This window comes from Taeniopygia guttata, chromosome 3 (assembly GCF_048771995.1).
Source record: "Taeniopygia guttata chromosome 3, bTaeGut7.mat, whole genome shotgun sequence".
NCBI classification, from domain to species: Eukaryota; Metazoa; Chordata; class Aves; order Passeriformes; family Estrildidae; genus Taeniopygia; species Taeniopygia guttata.
In genome coordinates, this window is record NC_133027.1 from 77,363,048 (window position 1) to 77,380,586 (window position 17,539).

The following is a 17,539-nucleotide window of genomic DNA, read 5'->3' on the forward strand; positions in this document are numbered from 1 at the left end:
CATTAAAAAGTTGGCTTCAGAAAAGCTGGCTGCTGGGGAAGGTTAGCACTCCCTTTCAAATCTGATTTAATACAATTCTTGGTTTCTTTGCTTATTGTAAATAATATCCTTATCAAAGTTGTTTATCATGGAAGGGAAACAGTTTCACTAACACAGTGCAGCAGTTAATTGCTGTTGCTGTTTCAACCACATTAATCACACATAAAAATCTTACTTGGGATGCATTGTTAATAACAGTGTCTTTGGCAAATTTAACAAAACCTCCCCATAAAAATGACCTATGTTAATTCTCTGGAAATCATAAGACATGTGCTAAGTCTTCTGGGTTTTTCAAGAAAGAAAATAAGGATTTCATCTATGTGATGATAAATATTTGCCATTTTTCAATTACCAGCATATGTATATCATGAATCCATAAGAGTTCAAAGTCTTTTGAATATATTTTTGTTACTGATATATCTTTCTCCTTCCATAATGAGCATAATTTTTTCTTATCTGAGAATTATTAGCTGTTCAGTTGTGATCCAGCTGTATAATTTATGTTTAATTCATTGAAGGGAAGAGAACCTAAAGAAAAGCACTGGGGGGTTTTTGTGTTGGTCAATAATTTATAAGAACAAATATGTCCAAATTTTACTCCTCTTTTCTACAATGAGGATTACAAAAACACTGTCACACATTTATATCTAATACCTGATGTACACAGTTTAAACAAGCAATTTTATTTAATTTTGCTGCTAACTTCCTCCAAATACCTTTCTAAATATCTGACCAAATTAAATATTTCTGTAATTTTTTGACCCTTTAGCTTTCCATGGTATTTAATTTTTAATTTCAATCACTCCTCAGTGCTTCCACATGCCATTAAAAATGTGTGGTTTCAGTTGAATGATTGGCTTAAAATATTTAATGGCTTTATTTAAATAAATCTTGTTCTGATTTTATTCTTGTCTCACGTTTATCACTTGCCTAAGCTGACACCATTGGGTTCATTAGGTGTTAAAAGTGTCTTACTGGATGGACATGTTGGCATTCTACATCACAATCATTTTATCCCTAATCATTGTAAAAAAAGGTTAAAAGTCATATTGAGCTCCGTGAGGTTATTTGCATACCAAATTACTAATACTCTTAAATTCATATACTGATAAAGTCTATGTATGGAGCATATGCTGTGAAAAAATGTACCTATTTACAGGTGCTGATGCCCATACCACTCTAAACAGGGTGTGAGGTAAACTGTGATCAGAATTTGGCAGACTTCCACTGTATCTGTAAACACCATGCAGTTTGTGACACCAGTATACTATAAAGGAACATTATGTGTTAAAATCCTTTTGGTTCATTTCTAAAAGGCTCATCTAAAGTACTCTATACTCAGACTCAGCATTTCTGATTTACTGGTGTCTGCTTCCACCATCTGCTTTTGCAGAACTATTTTTAGCTTAACAAGTAGCAGTGGATGCCACTGAGTGGCCCTTTGATGTGCAGTCAATCACAGACAAGAATAAAATTGTATAATAGGCTATAATTTCCTGTCTGATCATAAGCTCTGCTTTTTTGTGCTGGGCGATTTCCGTCAAACTAATTGACAAATGCACTGGCACAGGGAGTGATGGGCTGCAGCTGCCTGTGGTTTGTCAGAAGGACAGAAGAAAAGGAAATCTTGAGAAGTATTGAGGTGTTTGTGACATTGAGATGGATCTTCTTCTGGGAATATTCATTGTTGGAATGACGAAATTGTATTTTTTTCCAAAAAGGCTATCCATTCTTTTAGATTTTAAAATATGCTTTGAAAAAGAGAAAATCACATGGAAAACTAAGTTGCTTTTCTAGCATCATTCCTTCTAGCAAGGGACAATGGAAACTCAGCACACAGGCCAAAATAATCTAATACTGGTCTACCACATTTTCTTCAGCAAGCTGAAATAATTGGACGGCACAGTCAGCCTTTAAAACCAAAGTTAAGAGCAACTCTCCTCTTTCAAACTGTATTGTACCTCATGTGCCTCACAGAAATGATGGTGCATTTTTGTCTTCCACCCACTCTTCTAAGGTGTGCCAGCCAGCACTTTTGCAAGACATTTTGTGGAACTGTGTTATGGAGATACTTTTTGGCAGCAGTGACCCATTCACAAAGAATGGATGTTAGGTGCAATCTGTTCTAGTGGCCTCTCACAACACTTCAGCTTTTCCAATGAAAAATAGCCCATATATAGAGAATTACATGTAATCAAACATAGATTTATTTTTCTCCTTGTTCAGAAATTTTAACTTCATGCCTTGCTCAGAATTCTTTGAATTTGCATTCTGAGCTCTTGGGAAATTTTTTTGGGGGGAAATGTGTTTTTAAGCTAATGAAATGAATATTTTAACTTAAAAATCTGTTTTAAAACAAGCAAGAAGAAACAGATTCATCCTGTCATAATCAATTCAGCTGTTATTTCACATTTTAATTTATGGGTATCTTGCTTTTGACATAGCAAATCTTCTGAATAATTTTCTTTATCTGGCATTTTAAAAATTATAGATGCCCAGAAAATCTTTGACTTCAGTACATGTGGCAGGGGAAACTGTTCTTCTAGGGGAATTATGACCTAACTAGATAAACAATTTTTGAATTCTGATATTTAAGACATTTTGATCTAGCATAACAATAAGCTAAAACTTCAGATTATGAAGCCTCCATTTTTAAATTTATAAAATTATTTTATATGGATATCATAGCTTTAATTAAAAAAAAAACAACCACCTTATTTTGTAGCTTTTTTTGTGAAATATACCTCAAAATTGTAAACCTGCAAGCCTTGAAATATCTAAGTTCACATCATCTATGGACCTAGATGTAACCAAGAGAGAAATCATTATGTTATCTTCCTCAAAGTTGTTGATGTGTTGGACAATAAAGTTAAATCCAGAAAAACAGATTGGCAGACAATTGGTAAAATGGTAAGAAATTTATTCAGTACACTTATGGCACAGCATAGCTCCACATGGTCTTCAGAATTTGCTGTGCTTATCTATAATTTATACATGCTTTCCATCAGCTTAGAGATGGTTTAAAAAAGACCCAAACAACAAAACAGAAGCAAAGTTGCTTGTATGTGAAACGTCTCACAGTTTTCATCCCATCATATTCAATTGGTATACTGTTGACACCATTTTTCAGTCTCTTGAGAGACCTCCTACTGTATCTTGGCATTTCATTATTTGGGTTTTTAACTTTTCATTTTTGTAATAGTATTTGAGTTATGTGCCCAGTAAGCATTTCTGTGAATTGGAGCTCATACTTTTACTTAGCAAGCTTATGTCTACTTCTGCTCAGTGAATGGGATTTGGCTCTGTACTGAAGTAATAGCATTTGAGTTGAGGGGTTTAAACATAAATATATATATCTAATAATACATTTAATATATTCAAGGGGTGAGTGTAAATGACTATAATGTGTAAATTTTAAACAGGCCCAATACATTTCTCTGTTTGTGTTCAGACAATATAGTGAGTTTTTAGGATTCTTGTGAGACACTGAGATGTTTGAAATGGTTTTCCTTTTTTTCCTGCTAACTAGCAGTTTTATAGTAGGAATGTCAGAGTAATTTTAGCAGTCAGTTTGGGCCATATATTTTTTTCCCTCAAAAGTGGCTGCTGGGTATTTTGTTGTGTCAAGGACTTAGAGGTGCTTGTTATCTGGCTGTGAGGAAAAGTAGGTGTTTAAAAAAAACACCAAACAAAGCAGGAAGAACTTTGGAAAGCTCAAAAGGGAGAAAAATATCTTCTATATATGGTAAATCTTCAAGCTTAGATACAAGAAGTTCTATTTTTACAAGTTCAGAAGAAAAGCTGAGTACTCATTCCTATGAAACGATTGTAAATTTTTTTGGCTGCCAATCATTTTGCAGATCTCTTTTGATTTAAGGGGTTTAATTGTATTGCCAGCTAAGATAGTTTTACTAAAGCTAGTGTAATTACTTATGATCTTTAACTCATCTTTACATTGCATTCTAAACAGATGTAATTTTACCTTAAGAATTTAATTTGAACCCACCAGGGTAGACTCCAGGTTGCTGCAGAAATGCTGTGGCTGATCTAGGAACTGTAAGCATAGGGGCCCTGGGCAGAGTGTGGAGCCCTGGGGAAGCCAGACAGGGATAGTCAGGGCTGGTGGTGTCCCAATGTCCCCTGGTAGTGTCTCTTCAGGCTGCTCTGCCACTGCCCTGGTTTTACTTGTGAGAAGGAGGTCTTGGGGGAGGAAAAACGATGGCCACAGTTTAAAAGGAGTTGGGTGAGGATAGCATTTAAAGGTGAAGGGCAGGGATTGGACTTTCCCAGAACATCAAAGCTTATTTTTCTGCTAGTCAAGAACATGCTTTTTAAAACAAATCAGGACATGATTGTAATGATGCTGGGATCCCCTCTAATGGAATGAGTAAAAGCAAAGAAATGTGGACATTCAAAAGCTGGCATTAGATCTGAAAATACCAAGGCAAGAAGCCCTGTTAGTTTTCTGTTCTCCAGGGCAGCCAGCCTCATCCTCTCCCTTCAAGCAAGAATTCAGCTGTACAGAATCCAGCCACATAGTGGTTGTACAGCCCACTGTCCTGGGCTTAACAGGGCTGTAACAATTTTTATTCCCTGGAGTTTTGACTTGGTGTTACTTGTCCTAGTTCTTTTAAAAATGAAATAAAGTGAAACCAAAGGTTTCCATGTCAATAGGTAGGTATGTAGATATGTTTTCTCTAGGACTTTTGTTTTTTTGTTATGTGTGGGACTAATCTTTTTCTACATAGCCATTCTAATGATATATATGCCACTTTGATCCACATTGTAATGTGGATTTTATAAATTTTTATACATGTTGTGTTCTATACTGAACATCTAAAATACTTCACAAAGGCGAGAAATCTCCTTCCTTAATCAAGTGTGACAGCTGCTATATTTATCATACGTTTGTTTGAGTGGAACTTCAGATGTCCAGCAATGTTTCTGGTATTTAGACGTATGTAGGTGCTACAAGAAAATTATACTAAATTTCATGTGGAACTGCAAATAAGTATGACTTAAAATGATGTAACCTCCTTGTTGAAATCTTCAGCTTGATAGTTCCCTTTACATCCTTCAAGCTATTGCAGTATGTCCTACTTCAGATTTTCTGACCCTCTTATGAATTTTATTGAACTCATGCTGTCTTTGCAAAAATATTGACCCATTCTTTCACAAGACAGGGGTAATTTAAAAGCTGCAAGAGTATACATTTTATTTTTAAGTGTAATACTTCCTATTAATACAGAAAGAGGTAGCACATGGGCTGAAATATGTGGAATTGAAAAATTCTTATCCATATCCAAGCACATTAAAGAACAGTATGCATCTATTTAAAATGAAACATGAATTTAAGTTGATTCTGTATCAAGGAAGTTCATGGCAGCTTGGTGCTGACATAAGCAGCCAGTAAATCAGGGCGAAAATAGCTAGGAAAATAGCATTTTTAAAAAGACTTATAAAGGAAATGCCAACATAATTGTAGAGTTGAGTTAGCTAGTTGTGCATTCCTCCAGCTTAAAGAGAATAGTAAAACTGGGTGAATTAATCACAGGATATAATTTACTGGACAAATTTAGCACGTCATGGATTAAAAGGCGTACTTCCTAGAACAAAATTAGGTTACTGTGAGAATTGCTGAGTTTAAACATTGCCTCACTGCAGTAGAAGAAAGCAACTGCATGTGCACATATAGATGTGGAGGGAAAAAAAAGAGGCTAGTGCTGAGCTGTTGTCTTTTTTATTTGCCTCTGTTCTTGGTTTGGATTACTTGCTAGCATGAAGAGTCAGGAGTAACCTCACTCTGCCTGCTTGTTACTCAATATTGCATTCTACTCGAGTATGTGTATGGAAGTACAAACCCAGGATATCTACAGAAGAGCACTCAGAAGAGGCTGTTAATCCCCTGTAAAAAAAAACCAAACTAAACAACAGCTGTAAATGTATTATTATAATGTCTCCAGCAGCAAAGACCCTTCTGAAGAAAGACTATAGGGCAGGCATAGTTGATATTTCTCCCTAATGGCCTTCCAACTATTTTTCACTCAAAGAACAGGAGCTTTAAAATGTATTTTCCTAAAAATGAGGGAGGAGGGAAAATTATGTGATGGTCTGTTATTTTTTACTTTCCTTGTAGTTATAGGTTCCTCTTTGATTTAGCATATGACTGAAAGGCTCAAAGCCTACAGATGAACTATTTGTTACATACTTGTGGATATTATATTTTTGTTTCCAGTATAGAGATTACTGAGCTGCCTGAAACTGCCTATTTATTTGCTCCCCTTGAGCCAAATTCATACATCGTGCATCTACCACTTCTCTGGCAGAGTTTTCCAGAAGGCCTGCTGCTAGTAGTGTGGGCAAACAGTGCTTTTGCCTCTTTTGAACACAGTTCATATAAATTTGATACGATGCACCCTAAATCTTATGATAGAGGTGAATCTCCTTTCCCTACTCACCCTTTCTTGCTGCTCACGACTTTGTAGCAAACTGTCATCCGGTACATATTTAGAATTTATTAATAGTAATGTCTTGCTTTCCCTATACAGTAATTTGAATAAAAGCCTCTTGTTATTTTTATTTTAAAAGTAAATAAAACCATCAGAAATCAAAATCTTAAAATTTGAGTTTAGGATCAAGGAAGTTTTTTTTTACGATATTCATTTGGTGTTAGCCAGCACTAAAGATGTTTTCCTGAGAGTCTATTCCTTTCACCAAGGATGAGATTTTATAGACTTTTTTATTTTAGACTACATCACTCTGTGTGACTACATCATAAAATCATTTGTTAGGTGAAGGTAATTTACAAATGATTAGAAGCAACCAAATTACTCCAGCTTAATGACTTGCCACTTATTGCCTGTGTAGGCTCTTTTTCTGCAGCAGCTGTGAAGTTGGCTTACATTAATGTACATTAATTTTATTTCACAAATGCAGTGACGGAGGAGACCTGATCCTTCCATTGCTTAGCAGTGAGTGGGAACACATTAGGTCAGGGTTAACTTCATTGCATATACCTGTCACTCTGGACCTGGTGCAAAACGCACATCAAGGCATTTTTCCAGGAAAATGTCATACCAATACATTGATAGCTGCAACGGCAACCCACTCATCTTGAGGTAGTTTTGGAGCTGTTGATTTTCAGCCATACAGATTGAAATGTGTGAAATCTTTTATTCCTCAGACACTATCTCCCTCCTTGTGTAGACAGCAGAGGTTCTGGAGTTGGATTTCCTTCTCTAAGGAGGGAATTTTTTGCAGAATGATCAGTACAAGGGCATCAAGACTCGGGATCCTACTGTCTCAACTTGGCTCCACATTGTTGGAATCCGGCAACTTTTTGATGAAAAGACATCTATTTGAGAGTTTTCTTGGAGAGTGCTAAGGATATTTTTGCTAATTGATGAAACGGATACATGAATTGCTATGGGACTGATAATGACACAGTCATTATTCTAATGACTATGAAATTTTATCACATGTTTATGTCAAAGAGAAAATCAGACAAGCCAGTTGGCCAGAGCTTCATGACAGTGACAGCCTCAAAAGTGGGACTTGATGTAGTGGAAGTAGGGTGGAGATGGGATCTAAAGTGGAGATGACTGAACCACCCTGCTTCCCAGTGCTCTTGGGAACTAAAGGTTTTGGGAAGGTCACCTATTCCAGTGCAGAGCCTAAATGCACAGATATGTGAAGAAAAGGACCACGTCACTTCCAGGCTGCTTAAGCTGCTGTGGAAAATCAAAGTTCAAAGAACTTTGCACAAAGTTGTTTAACCATTTGATTGGACTTTCATTAGTATGTGCAAACTGATTGTGTAATACAAGTCTGACACAACTCTGACTTATTCCTTTCCAGTCCTGAACTCAGCTTGCAGAGTATCTTCAACCCATATTTTTCCATGTTTTGTTTTCTTTAGTATTTTGCTTTACTTTTCCCCCTTTTTTCAGTTCCCCTAGCTCCAGGTAATAACAATAAAAAGTTGTGGAATAAGATTTAGTGCCATCCCATTATTTTGTTCTGTGCTGCTAATTTCTCAGACTGCGTAAATTCTACAGTTGCATTTCTACAATTTAGGTTGTAGAAATTCCAGGCAGCAACTGATTTATAAAGCATCCACAAATGTGTCTAATACTAATTGAGTCTAAAGATTAAAAGACTAGAACAATATCTTGTATGATTGACAATGCAGAAGCCCCAGGGATATGAAAAATATGTTATATATGTTTTTATTTTATTCACTGAAATAAAAAAGATACTTGGAACAGTTATCTTCATCCTGTGCCTTGAGAGGTGATACACAGTTATGTAGTAATAGGGATGCTTCCAGCACATTTCTACACTACTTTATCAGAGGCAAGGATTTTATGTTGTCTCGGTTCCTACCTTCTCTCGTTTTACTTAACCTTTCTGTGAATTCTGGTTTTAATCTGTACTAAGATGGTTTAACTATACTGGATAAATTATTAATCACAGTTTATGAGAAAAATTTAGTACTGAAAAGGTCAGGAAAATACTTTCAAATGTGAAGTAGTCTAGATGTAGGTTTTTGAGCTAAGAAGAGTTGTGTTCTCAAGTCACGTGCTAAGGAAAAGAGATCTGATCACCACAGACAGATATTGCCACAAGATTTTTTTTTTCCCCCAGTCTGTCATGGTTTGACACTGGCACAATGCCAGTGCCCCCCCATGAAAATGCAATTTCTCAACTGAATGCTGTGAAATGCGATCGAGAACAGAGCAAAGCAGGCCCAAGCTTAATAACAAGAAAAAAACTTTATTAAACTACTACCACTATGCTACTATAAAAGGGGGGAGGGGGGGGGGGAAGAAGAAAGAAACACACACAATTCAAAATGAAAAACTTCCAAAGCATTCCTCCTCCCATCACCCAACTCCAACAAACCACAGCGAGACACAATCTGGACCCCAATCAGGTTTCCACCCTCCAGATAATCAACACCCAGTCCATCTGCAGGGATAGAGGAGTCTCTCCTGTGCCACAGACCCCCTAAGAAACACAGCTGCCACATCCTGTGCTTCCATGTCACCACATGGCACCGCCCGGAGAAAAAAAAGTTTGCCAGTGGTGACCCTCTCCTTTCCATGCACGGTGCTCTCACCACCAATGCATGGATGGACAGACTGCTTTTAGGATTTTTCCTTTCAAGGATGCCCTGCCAAGAGGGGAAAAACAACAGTTCAGTTTTTTCATTTTTGGGACCACAGTCCCCCCCCATTTTCCCCTGGGGCCAAGGGTCCAAGAGCAGAAATCTTCTTCTCTTCTTCCTCTCTGAAGACAGGGGGCACCACCACAAACCTCCTTAACTTTTCTCTGTTCGCTCCACTTCTGTCTTTTCCCAGCTGAAGCATGGTCTCTTTGGCTCACTGGCATCCTCCTAAAATACAGTCTCTCTTGGAGGAGAAGATCAGTTCAATCTGTGGCTACCAAGAAAAAGTCCAGCCAAACAGCCACTCCATCATCTCCTCCCACCTAGAATTTCTCTTTCCAACATCCCAGGTCCCAGGCTGTCTCTCTTCCTCTCTTTTTCAAACCAAGGAGGAGAAAAATTTCACAAAGCTTTCATTTCTCAGGAAGGGTTAAAAGTCCCGACTCCCAGAGATGGCTTGCTGCCCAGGCTCCAGCTCCCACCGCCCGACTGGGCACCTTGCGGCCCCCCCGCTCTTCTCCTTCCCTGCAGTGAACTGCTGATAAAACCACCGCCGTCTCTTTTTCTCTTTTGGGAGAGAGAGAGACTCTGGGGGGAACGGAGACATCCCAGATTTTCTCCACCCTTCCATCTGCAGGGGGCCAACCCGGGTTCCAGCCCCTCCACCCTTGGGCCTACCTCCGAAGACCACATGGCTTCTCCCCTCCCCCACCCAGCTCATCGCCGGGCAGGGGAGAGTCCTGCACTGACCGCTGACCGGAACCCAAAGAGAGCAAGTTTTCCTGGGAATTCTGCTTTTAACCCCTCTGTGTTCTCAGAGGCGTGTCTACTTTCAATTGGTCAATGTCCAAACTGACCTCTTCCTTCCGGAAAAATTCTTTTTCCGTGTCAAACCACGACACAGTCTTAGGAAAATAACATGTCAAAGTCTTCTTGCCTGACCTCCATAGAGAAAGGGCTTTTAAAAAAACAAAAAAGTTTCCCATACTTTGCACTGTCTTTAGACTAAACTTTTGTGACATTTTTTTTAGTCCATAGGAAGAATGGGGAATTTGAATTTATGAAGATCTTAAATTAAAATATGTGCATTCTTTTGCCACGAATGATACATTTATATTATACATTTATATTTTAGCTTTTCTTTGGTGTGCTATAAAGCAGGATTGTGCAATTCGTTACTTTTGGAAGAAAAAGAATTGGCTATTTAATGTCAAAACTAAAAAGGAAATTTGTGTTCTGCATGCAGCAATGTAAATCTGTCTAAAAGCTTCCTTTCATCCTTGTCGCAGTTCCTTCTTTTGCTTTGTATCGAGACTCTGCCTTCACAGTTTGTTCACAGGCAAGGCCTAAGCTTCTCCAATATTTTACATTTGTCTTCTCCATTAACAACTGGAAAATCTGTTGGATTAATAACAATGGGGATTAAAACTTTGGAACTTGTCATAGGACTTGCCAAAGAAGACATGCTGCTGAATCCCAGGACTCTGAAATGTGGCCTGTTGAGATTACAGCAGGGATTCTTGCCTCCAAGGTTTCTTCCAACCTTCACTGAAATTCTGCAACTCCCCTACACACCTGCCCCATGTACTTGTGTCTGAGTAACTCTGTTTATTTCTTTTGGATTTCTGCCAACAGTTTAGGCCTCAAGTAAATTCTCTTATCTCCTGTTAAGTCAATATTTCTTTAAATTCCAGTAGACAAACTTTATAGTCTAAGTCTTTTCAACATGTGTATTGTTTAAAAGAGGTCTGGAGTGTCTGCAGAAGTTCACCTGCGATCTTTTGAATAACGTGTGTTGTTAAGAATATCAACTTGGTATTGATTATTCCTTTTTTGAGGTGAAATGTCAAAAAGAAAATAAGTTTATTTTTCCTAAAAAGACAGCGTGAAATATTATATTAATGAAATTCTGTTTTTATTCCACAGACTGAAGGTTTGTATTCCATCTTTTTATGCTCTGTGCAAGTGAACAAAGGTCTATTTTGTTGTTTTGCATTAAAAAGAGTTGTTGGATAGCAGACTGTATAATAGAATAAAAGTGCTTAAGGGCAAAATATTTGTGGCTTAGATTTTTCCAGCAAGCAAATTTGGAATTTTAACCTTTTTTTTTCCAAGTTAGCTCTTCAGGCTTCTTTGCTGTGAAGTGCAAAATTATGCACTCACACTCATTTCCCATGTTTGCTTGTGGTAAGAATTGTGAGACTAAATTTCTGATACCTCATACACATTGGGAGGAGGAGTCACCTGTTGCAACTAAATAAAAATAAATTTATTTGAAAGAAGGATTTGCAAACTTGACTTACACTTCCAGTAAGTGCGTTTGGTTTATACTGCCTTTAAAAGTAAATATGTGAATACCACTGTGCAATTATTTTAAATGGTGCTGTTCTTATACTTCTTTTATCAAGCGCTTTCTTTTTATCACCACATGTGAATTGCAGTCACTGTATCTGCTGACTGGTTTTTTTTTTAGTTTTTCATTTCCAAAAGCAATAGCATTGACTTTTGCAAGACTAAAGAGAAAGTATTTGTTAGGAAGAGCTCTTTGGAGATACACATATATGCATTTTATGTGTGTATGTGAACATTTCTATATAAATATCTTAAAATATATAGAGACATATATATAGTTACAGTATAGTGTATTTAAAAAGTATAATCCCCATGGATTTAACTATGTATTTTGCTATCGGCAGGGATAATTTTATTTACAGTTGAGCATTGTGTGTTCCTAGAATGATGGGAAATGTTCAATTGACATTAGCTGTAACTACTTTTTGTCATTTACAGCCTCCTTTGGTCTCCAAACTGGTATCAAAATAAAATTCAAATTCCGCTAATTCTTCTGAACAATATGAATATACAACTTGCACAGTTGTATATATATATATAAGGGTCCAGATCACCCTTTAATAGGAATCAAACCCCATAAAGAGATGTACTGCAGGAAGATGCATAACACACTGCAGGGCACCTGCCTAACGCTGTGTTGTGTGATCTTACCCTGAATTTTAGTGCATTAAGAGGCTACTTTCAAGTACAAAACTTAAAATGTTGCATATAATTTTATTGGAATATGGCCTTCTCCCTTAAAGCCAGATCTGAATTGAAGATGTGAAATTGCAAATACTTACAACATCGGTGACTGAGAAAAACAATGGTAGCAACCTCAGCCATATTCAAATGTTCTTAAAGGATCTGACACCTTTGGAGCTGTGTGGTAGACTGTACATTGGAAAAATAATAAGACTCCTATTTTTAGTTTTAATATAGTTATTTCTTTAAACTCTATAAGTACTTTCGACTTTATGCTTCTGTCAGTCAACAAAAGTCCAAAGGAGTAACATCTTCAGCTAAAACATTGTAGTGGGAATAGGAAATAAATCTCTAAAAAGACTGGTTGTTGCAATCAATACCCAGGTAGTTTAGGTGACAGGTATAATTGATATAAATGATTTTTTGTTTTATATTGAGTTTTGCTAATTCCTTTGCTTTCTGCCTGTGAAGGTATTGGTTGAAGCAGCCCACTGGGAACATGTTGACTGTACATACAACCTCTGTGACTGATATGGATGTAATGAGGTTTTTTTTCTTGTTTCATAGGTCTTGCAGTCATTCCCCTGACCAAGGGCTCAACAAGCACATTCAGGCTTCTTATGAAAAACAGCTCTGCCAGCTGAATGGCAGGAAGCTTATGAGTTTGTTTGCCAGGCTTCTCTGAGTGTATAAACCAGTTGCTGCAGCTCTAAAAATGATATGACTGGTGCAGTAGTGATTTTCTGCACTGAAGGTGGATGCTGACAGGAGTTATGTACTGCAGATATTTTAGTGAACTCTGAAAAGACTGTGCTGTAATACAACACTCCCAGATACAGAATTCTGTGGTTCTGATTTCTTCTAGCATGTGATTTCTTCTCCATCATTATTTCTGTAGAATTATATTTATGGGAAACTAGTCTTTATGACTGTGCTTTACCTTGTAACAAGGAATTGTTCTCCCTTGTTTAATATATTTTGGCTCCAGAGTATACCTCAGTTTCCTGCATTTATTTATGTGTTGGGGAAGTGTGCGAGGGGCACAGAAAATGCATGTGCCCTATGCCTGTGAAGGTTAGGACTGAACTTAAAATCTGTTGTGCCAGGCAGCGACTACTTGGACAGCTGCCTAGCCAGTTTCTTTTGATTCTAAATGTTCTATGTCATTTCTAATACTGCCAAGGGGAAACACGTGGGTTTTATGTATTGTTCACTAACTATTCCGTGAGGGGGTCAAAAACACCACACTGGAGTATTAATAGCTTTTCTCTGAAAATAGTAAATGCTTCCTGTAATTGAAGAGTAAGCCTCTTGTTGTCATTCTAGTATAAATATGTTATGAGAAACCCTTGTTTAAAAACATCTTTTGCTCTTGTTCAGTGTTTGTCAGGTTCAACTCCAGCCATGGCTTCCCCGTGGAGGTTGGTTCAGATTCCAGCATCCTCCAGTTGAAAGAGGCAGTTGCCCAGCGACAGGGAGTTCCAGCTGACCAGCTGCGGGTGATTTTTGCAGGGAGGGAGCTCAGCAATGACTTGACACTGCAGGTAAGAATCCTTGGTAGCTTCTCGCCTGGACTGCTGCCAGCTACACTGCCTCTGCCTCTAATGCTGCCAATCTGATGTTCATGCCTGAGATCTAATAAAATAAATAGTGCCTGGGGATTCCTTGAACTTTACTCCACACTGCTTCATTAATTCTGACCTTCTTAATTATGCATTAAAACAGCATGCAGGAAGGGTAGGGAAAGAGAGAGAAAACGAGAGAGAGAGCATGAGAGAGAGCTGTGCCTAGTGGATAAATGTTTACTGACTACAGAAGCAAGCCATGCACAATTTCTGTATCTGTTCAATTTCTATCTTACTTATTCCATTTGAATCTTAATGAAGAAGGATGTGAATAAATTGCTCTAAATCAGGCTGCACAGTCATCACATTTTATAGAATTTGTAACCCAATTGTGACCCCTGGAGGATAGCTACACGGCTGCTGCTGTGCCTTGTGCTGCTGTGCCTGCAAAGGTCTGTGATGCTGGAGGGGTGGTTCCAGATCAGAAAGCCTACAAAAGTGTTCTCCAAACCACTGAACTCCTAAATGTGTGAAGCTAAAAGAGGAGCAGGGAGCACAGAAGAGCAGCTATAAGTAGGTATCTGAATTTCAGCTCCTGAAGATTAGCAAACCGTTCTCTTCAATAAATGCAGAGGACTGTTCATCTGTAGTGAGCAGTAGGAAGCACTGAAAGATAGGTTCAAGTTGCTCTTTGCTACTGCTACCAGTGCAGCTGTATTTGCTTTATAAATAGTTTTTTTTTACCCTGTGTGTGCATTTGTCAGTTCACTCCAATAGCCAGGGTTTAGCATAAGATAACACGTTTAAGACAATTGAGAAACAGGGGGAAACCTAACTGGCCTTTTAGCGTAGTGCAAATACTGAATTAATGAAATTGCCATCCTTCTACAGTGGTATCAAAGAGCTGCAGATACAACCTATAATAGTGCAGGTGATTGTATAAAAGATCCCTCACATGTAGAACTATTCAGATTAATTTGTACTCATATTTCAGACATATTGTTGTGCTCAGAATGGCTGCTAATAGTGCTTTCTGAGTACAGAAAGTCACTATGGTATTGATGACCTATCACTGTTTCTCCTTGGATATGGTATTTGTTGCTTTGCGAAGGGCTTTAGGGGATTCCAGCACACAAAGAAAGGTGGAAAGAAATGTGGAAAATTTCACAAAGAAATGTGAATTGCTGTCAGTCTCCAGTGCATCAGCTGTAAATAGTGTTGATGCATACCTGCAGTGTGCTCCACATACCTGTGGAAACATATATATTAAAGTGTAAGAATAAAAAAAAAGTCATGTGAATTTCAGAAGCTGTCAGTTGCCAGTTGCTAGATAGGAGTGTCTGTGTTGTTCTGTCAGAAGATTCTGAACTACTTCACTTTTCCTGGCAAGCTTCAGGTGTTGGTATTACTGCCATTTTGTGTCAGCAGGAAACATAGATTTTCAGCCCAGTTTGACACTTGCAACCAAGTTTGTTGTTGGCTACAGCATGCAGTCTGTTGCCAGGGTAAATTAAACAAGGTGTTCCAGATATATATGGACTTCTTGATTATGTAATTTCCTTGTTTTGTCATAATTATCATATCTAGTCAAGACTTCCTATTATTTAGTAAACTAGATCCAGATTCATTGCTTAGACTTTTGGTTTCTAAATCAGGAAAAAAAGCTGTTTCACATGGTACAATTCATACTTTTGTGTTTAGGTGTCTTAAATATTGCATTGATTAATATAATCAACATGTATCAACTTCATTTTTATTCTAGATATTTGAATGCACTCTACTTTGCTGCTGTGTTTATTTTTTTTCCTTTTAATTGTTTATATTTATTCATCTTGGAAATTTGTCAATGCAAGAAGTGTTGAGTATTTGAGGAGTTTGGGTTCCTGTGGTAAGCTGTCTGGGTTTTTTGCAGAAAATACCAGTGTGCTAGTGAAATACTAACTGCTGGCATTTATGTTGCACCTCTAGTTTCAGAATTAACATCAAATATGAGCAAATTAACTAACTCTTGTTTTCTAGATCTGTGGATTTGGATGTAAAATAATCAGCTGATGCTTTAAATTATTTCATTTTACAATAGCATAAAATTTCTGGTAAAATAATTTTGTCCTGTTTTTTGTAAATTGCTTCTGAACTTATTTGCCCAAGGTATTGTGGAAGAATCTAGAGGTCAGAAAAAAGAACTGATGGTATTACAGATAATGAGATTATAGAGGACATGAGAAAAGCTGCAGTAATTGCAGGAGTATAGGGCAGGGATATAGGAAATACTCCAGGACAGCAAACTATTTGTTTCACAGCTCACAGAACAACTAGATTTGCCTTGGCAGCTACCATAGAATCTCAGGCAGTCAACACAAAACATAACTGAGAATGTGAAATCTGCGTTTGTTTTCCTGTTTGGAGAGAAGAGAAAATAATTCCTTTTAAAAAATAAATGAAGCTGAAATGGACAGATGTTAAAGAGAAATTATTGTTAGAAAGAAAGTGCCAAGTCGAGATCTTGAATAACTAATTTAATATCAACAACAACAGTAAAAAAATTGTAGGAGGGATAGAAGAGAAATATGTATGGATACATTTAATTTGGTACCACAGATACGTGTTTTTTCCTTGAAAAAAGAAAAGAAGATCAGACACTGATTCCACTGTACACAGGAGAGATCAGTATCTGAGCTAGTGACTAAGGGACAAGTAGTGAAATTAGAGCCATGGTAAGCAAAGATTGGTAATGACTGGATGAAGAATGAGACCTGCAAATTTGAATCTCATAAGAAGGAATTAGAGCAATAAGCTGACTCCTGAAAGCCTAGCAAGCAGTGTCACTTAAGTGTGCTAAACATTCCAAAGAATAATAATAAGCTCCCTGACGATTACAGTTCACTTTGGAATGAGTAAAAGTAATTAATTAATATAGACCCAAAAATTAGGAATTCTTTCAAGATTGTCATGAGTATGGAAGAATAGTGGAAAGATCTTCCTGTAGCAGTCCTAAGATGGAAAGAAGAACAGAACCATAACAGAGTCACCAACAAAATAAACAGGAGGTAACTGCATATCAGGGACCTTGAAGTGTTCTAAGAGGAGGCGACTGGGTATTGTATTGTCATTGCCTCAGAGAATGACAAAATTAGTAAACAAAGCTTCTGTTAGTAAAGTCTGTAGTATGTATTGATAAACAATCTTGCTCAGTGCAAGCAATTTAGAAGTTACTACTGATAATAGCAGTACTATTATATTAGTACAGACTTCCTCTTTCTTGGAGGACTCGGAGTCCCCTTGTGTAAAGGAGCTCTTTACAGTTCCTGCAAAGAGTTTGCAGGAGAGACTCCCTTCCTTGCAGACCTTATAGTGTAAATGAATAAAGCAGACAAATGATGTGATGGGAATCAGTAGCTTAGCTTGTCCTCAATCAGGGGATAGAATTAAGTCTTGTTTCCCAATTCTGTACCATTTCTTTTTGACAGTGTTTCCTCTATAAGGTAAAGCTAGAAAATACTGTTTTTTGAAACAGAAAAGGACTAAGCGTGTGGTAAGTAGCAGTCTTGTTAGTTTTGTGATAACAGCTGTGCTCCCCTGAGACAGATTCTGAGTCAGTGTTAGCTTGCATTTGGCTACAGCATAGGCTTGAGGTGTGGAGCATAGGTTTCACGTGAATGTGGTTTTAACTGCACCCATCCATATAGGTGCTTGCCTAAAATAATTGATAGATACATTCAAGAAACAACGA

The 17,539-nt window shown here is 37.5% G+C and overlaps 1 protein-coding gene and 1 long non-coding RNA gene across 8 annotated transcripts in view; one reads left to right on the forward strand and one right to left on the reverse strand.

Annotated features, from left to right (window-relative positions):
• Positions 1-17,539, forward strand: part of PRKN (parkin RBR E3 ubiquitin protein ligase) — a 709,059-nt gene that overhangs the window by 116,375 nt on the left and 575,145 nt on the right. For 6 of the 7 annotated variants that reach the window (XM_030269580.4, XM_030269582.4, XM_030269584.4 and 3 more), the window contains exon 2: positions 13,625-13,788. In XM_030269580.4, coding sequence (XP_030125440.3) covers positions 13,625-13,788 — 164 coding nt within the window. Of the gene's footprint in view, positions 1-13,471; positions 13,547-13,624; positions 13,789-17,539 lie in introns of those variants that run through there. The other variant, XM_072926054.1, reaches the window with a different exon arrangement.
• On the reverse strand, positions 8,795-10,920 carry LOC140683746 (uncharacterized). Its single transcript, XR_012055136.1, has 2 exons — positions 9,358-10,920; positions 8,795-9,214 (listed from the first exon to the last, which is right to left on the reverse strand). It is a non-coding gene; the product is annotated as an uncharacterized lncRNA (long non-coding RNA).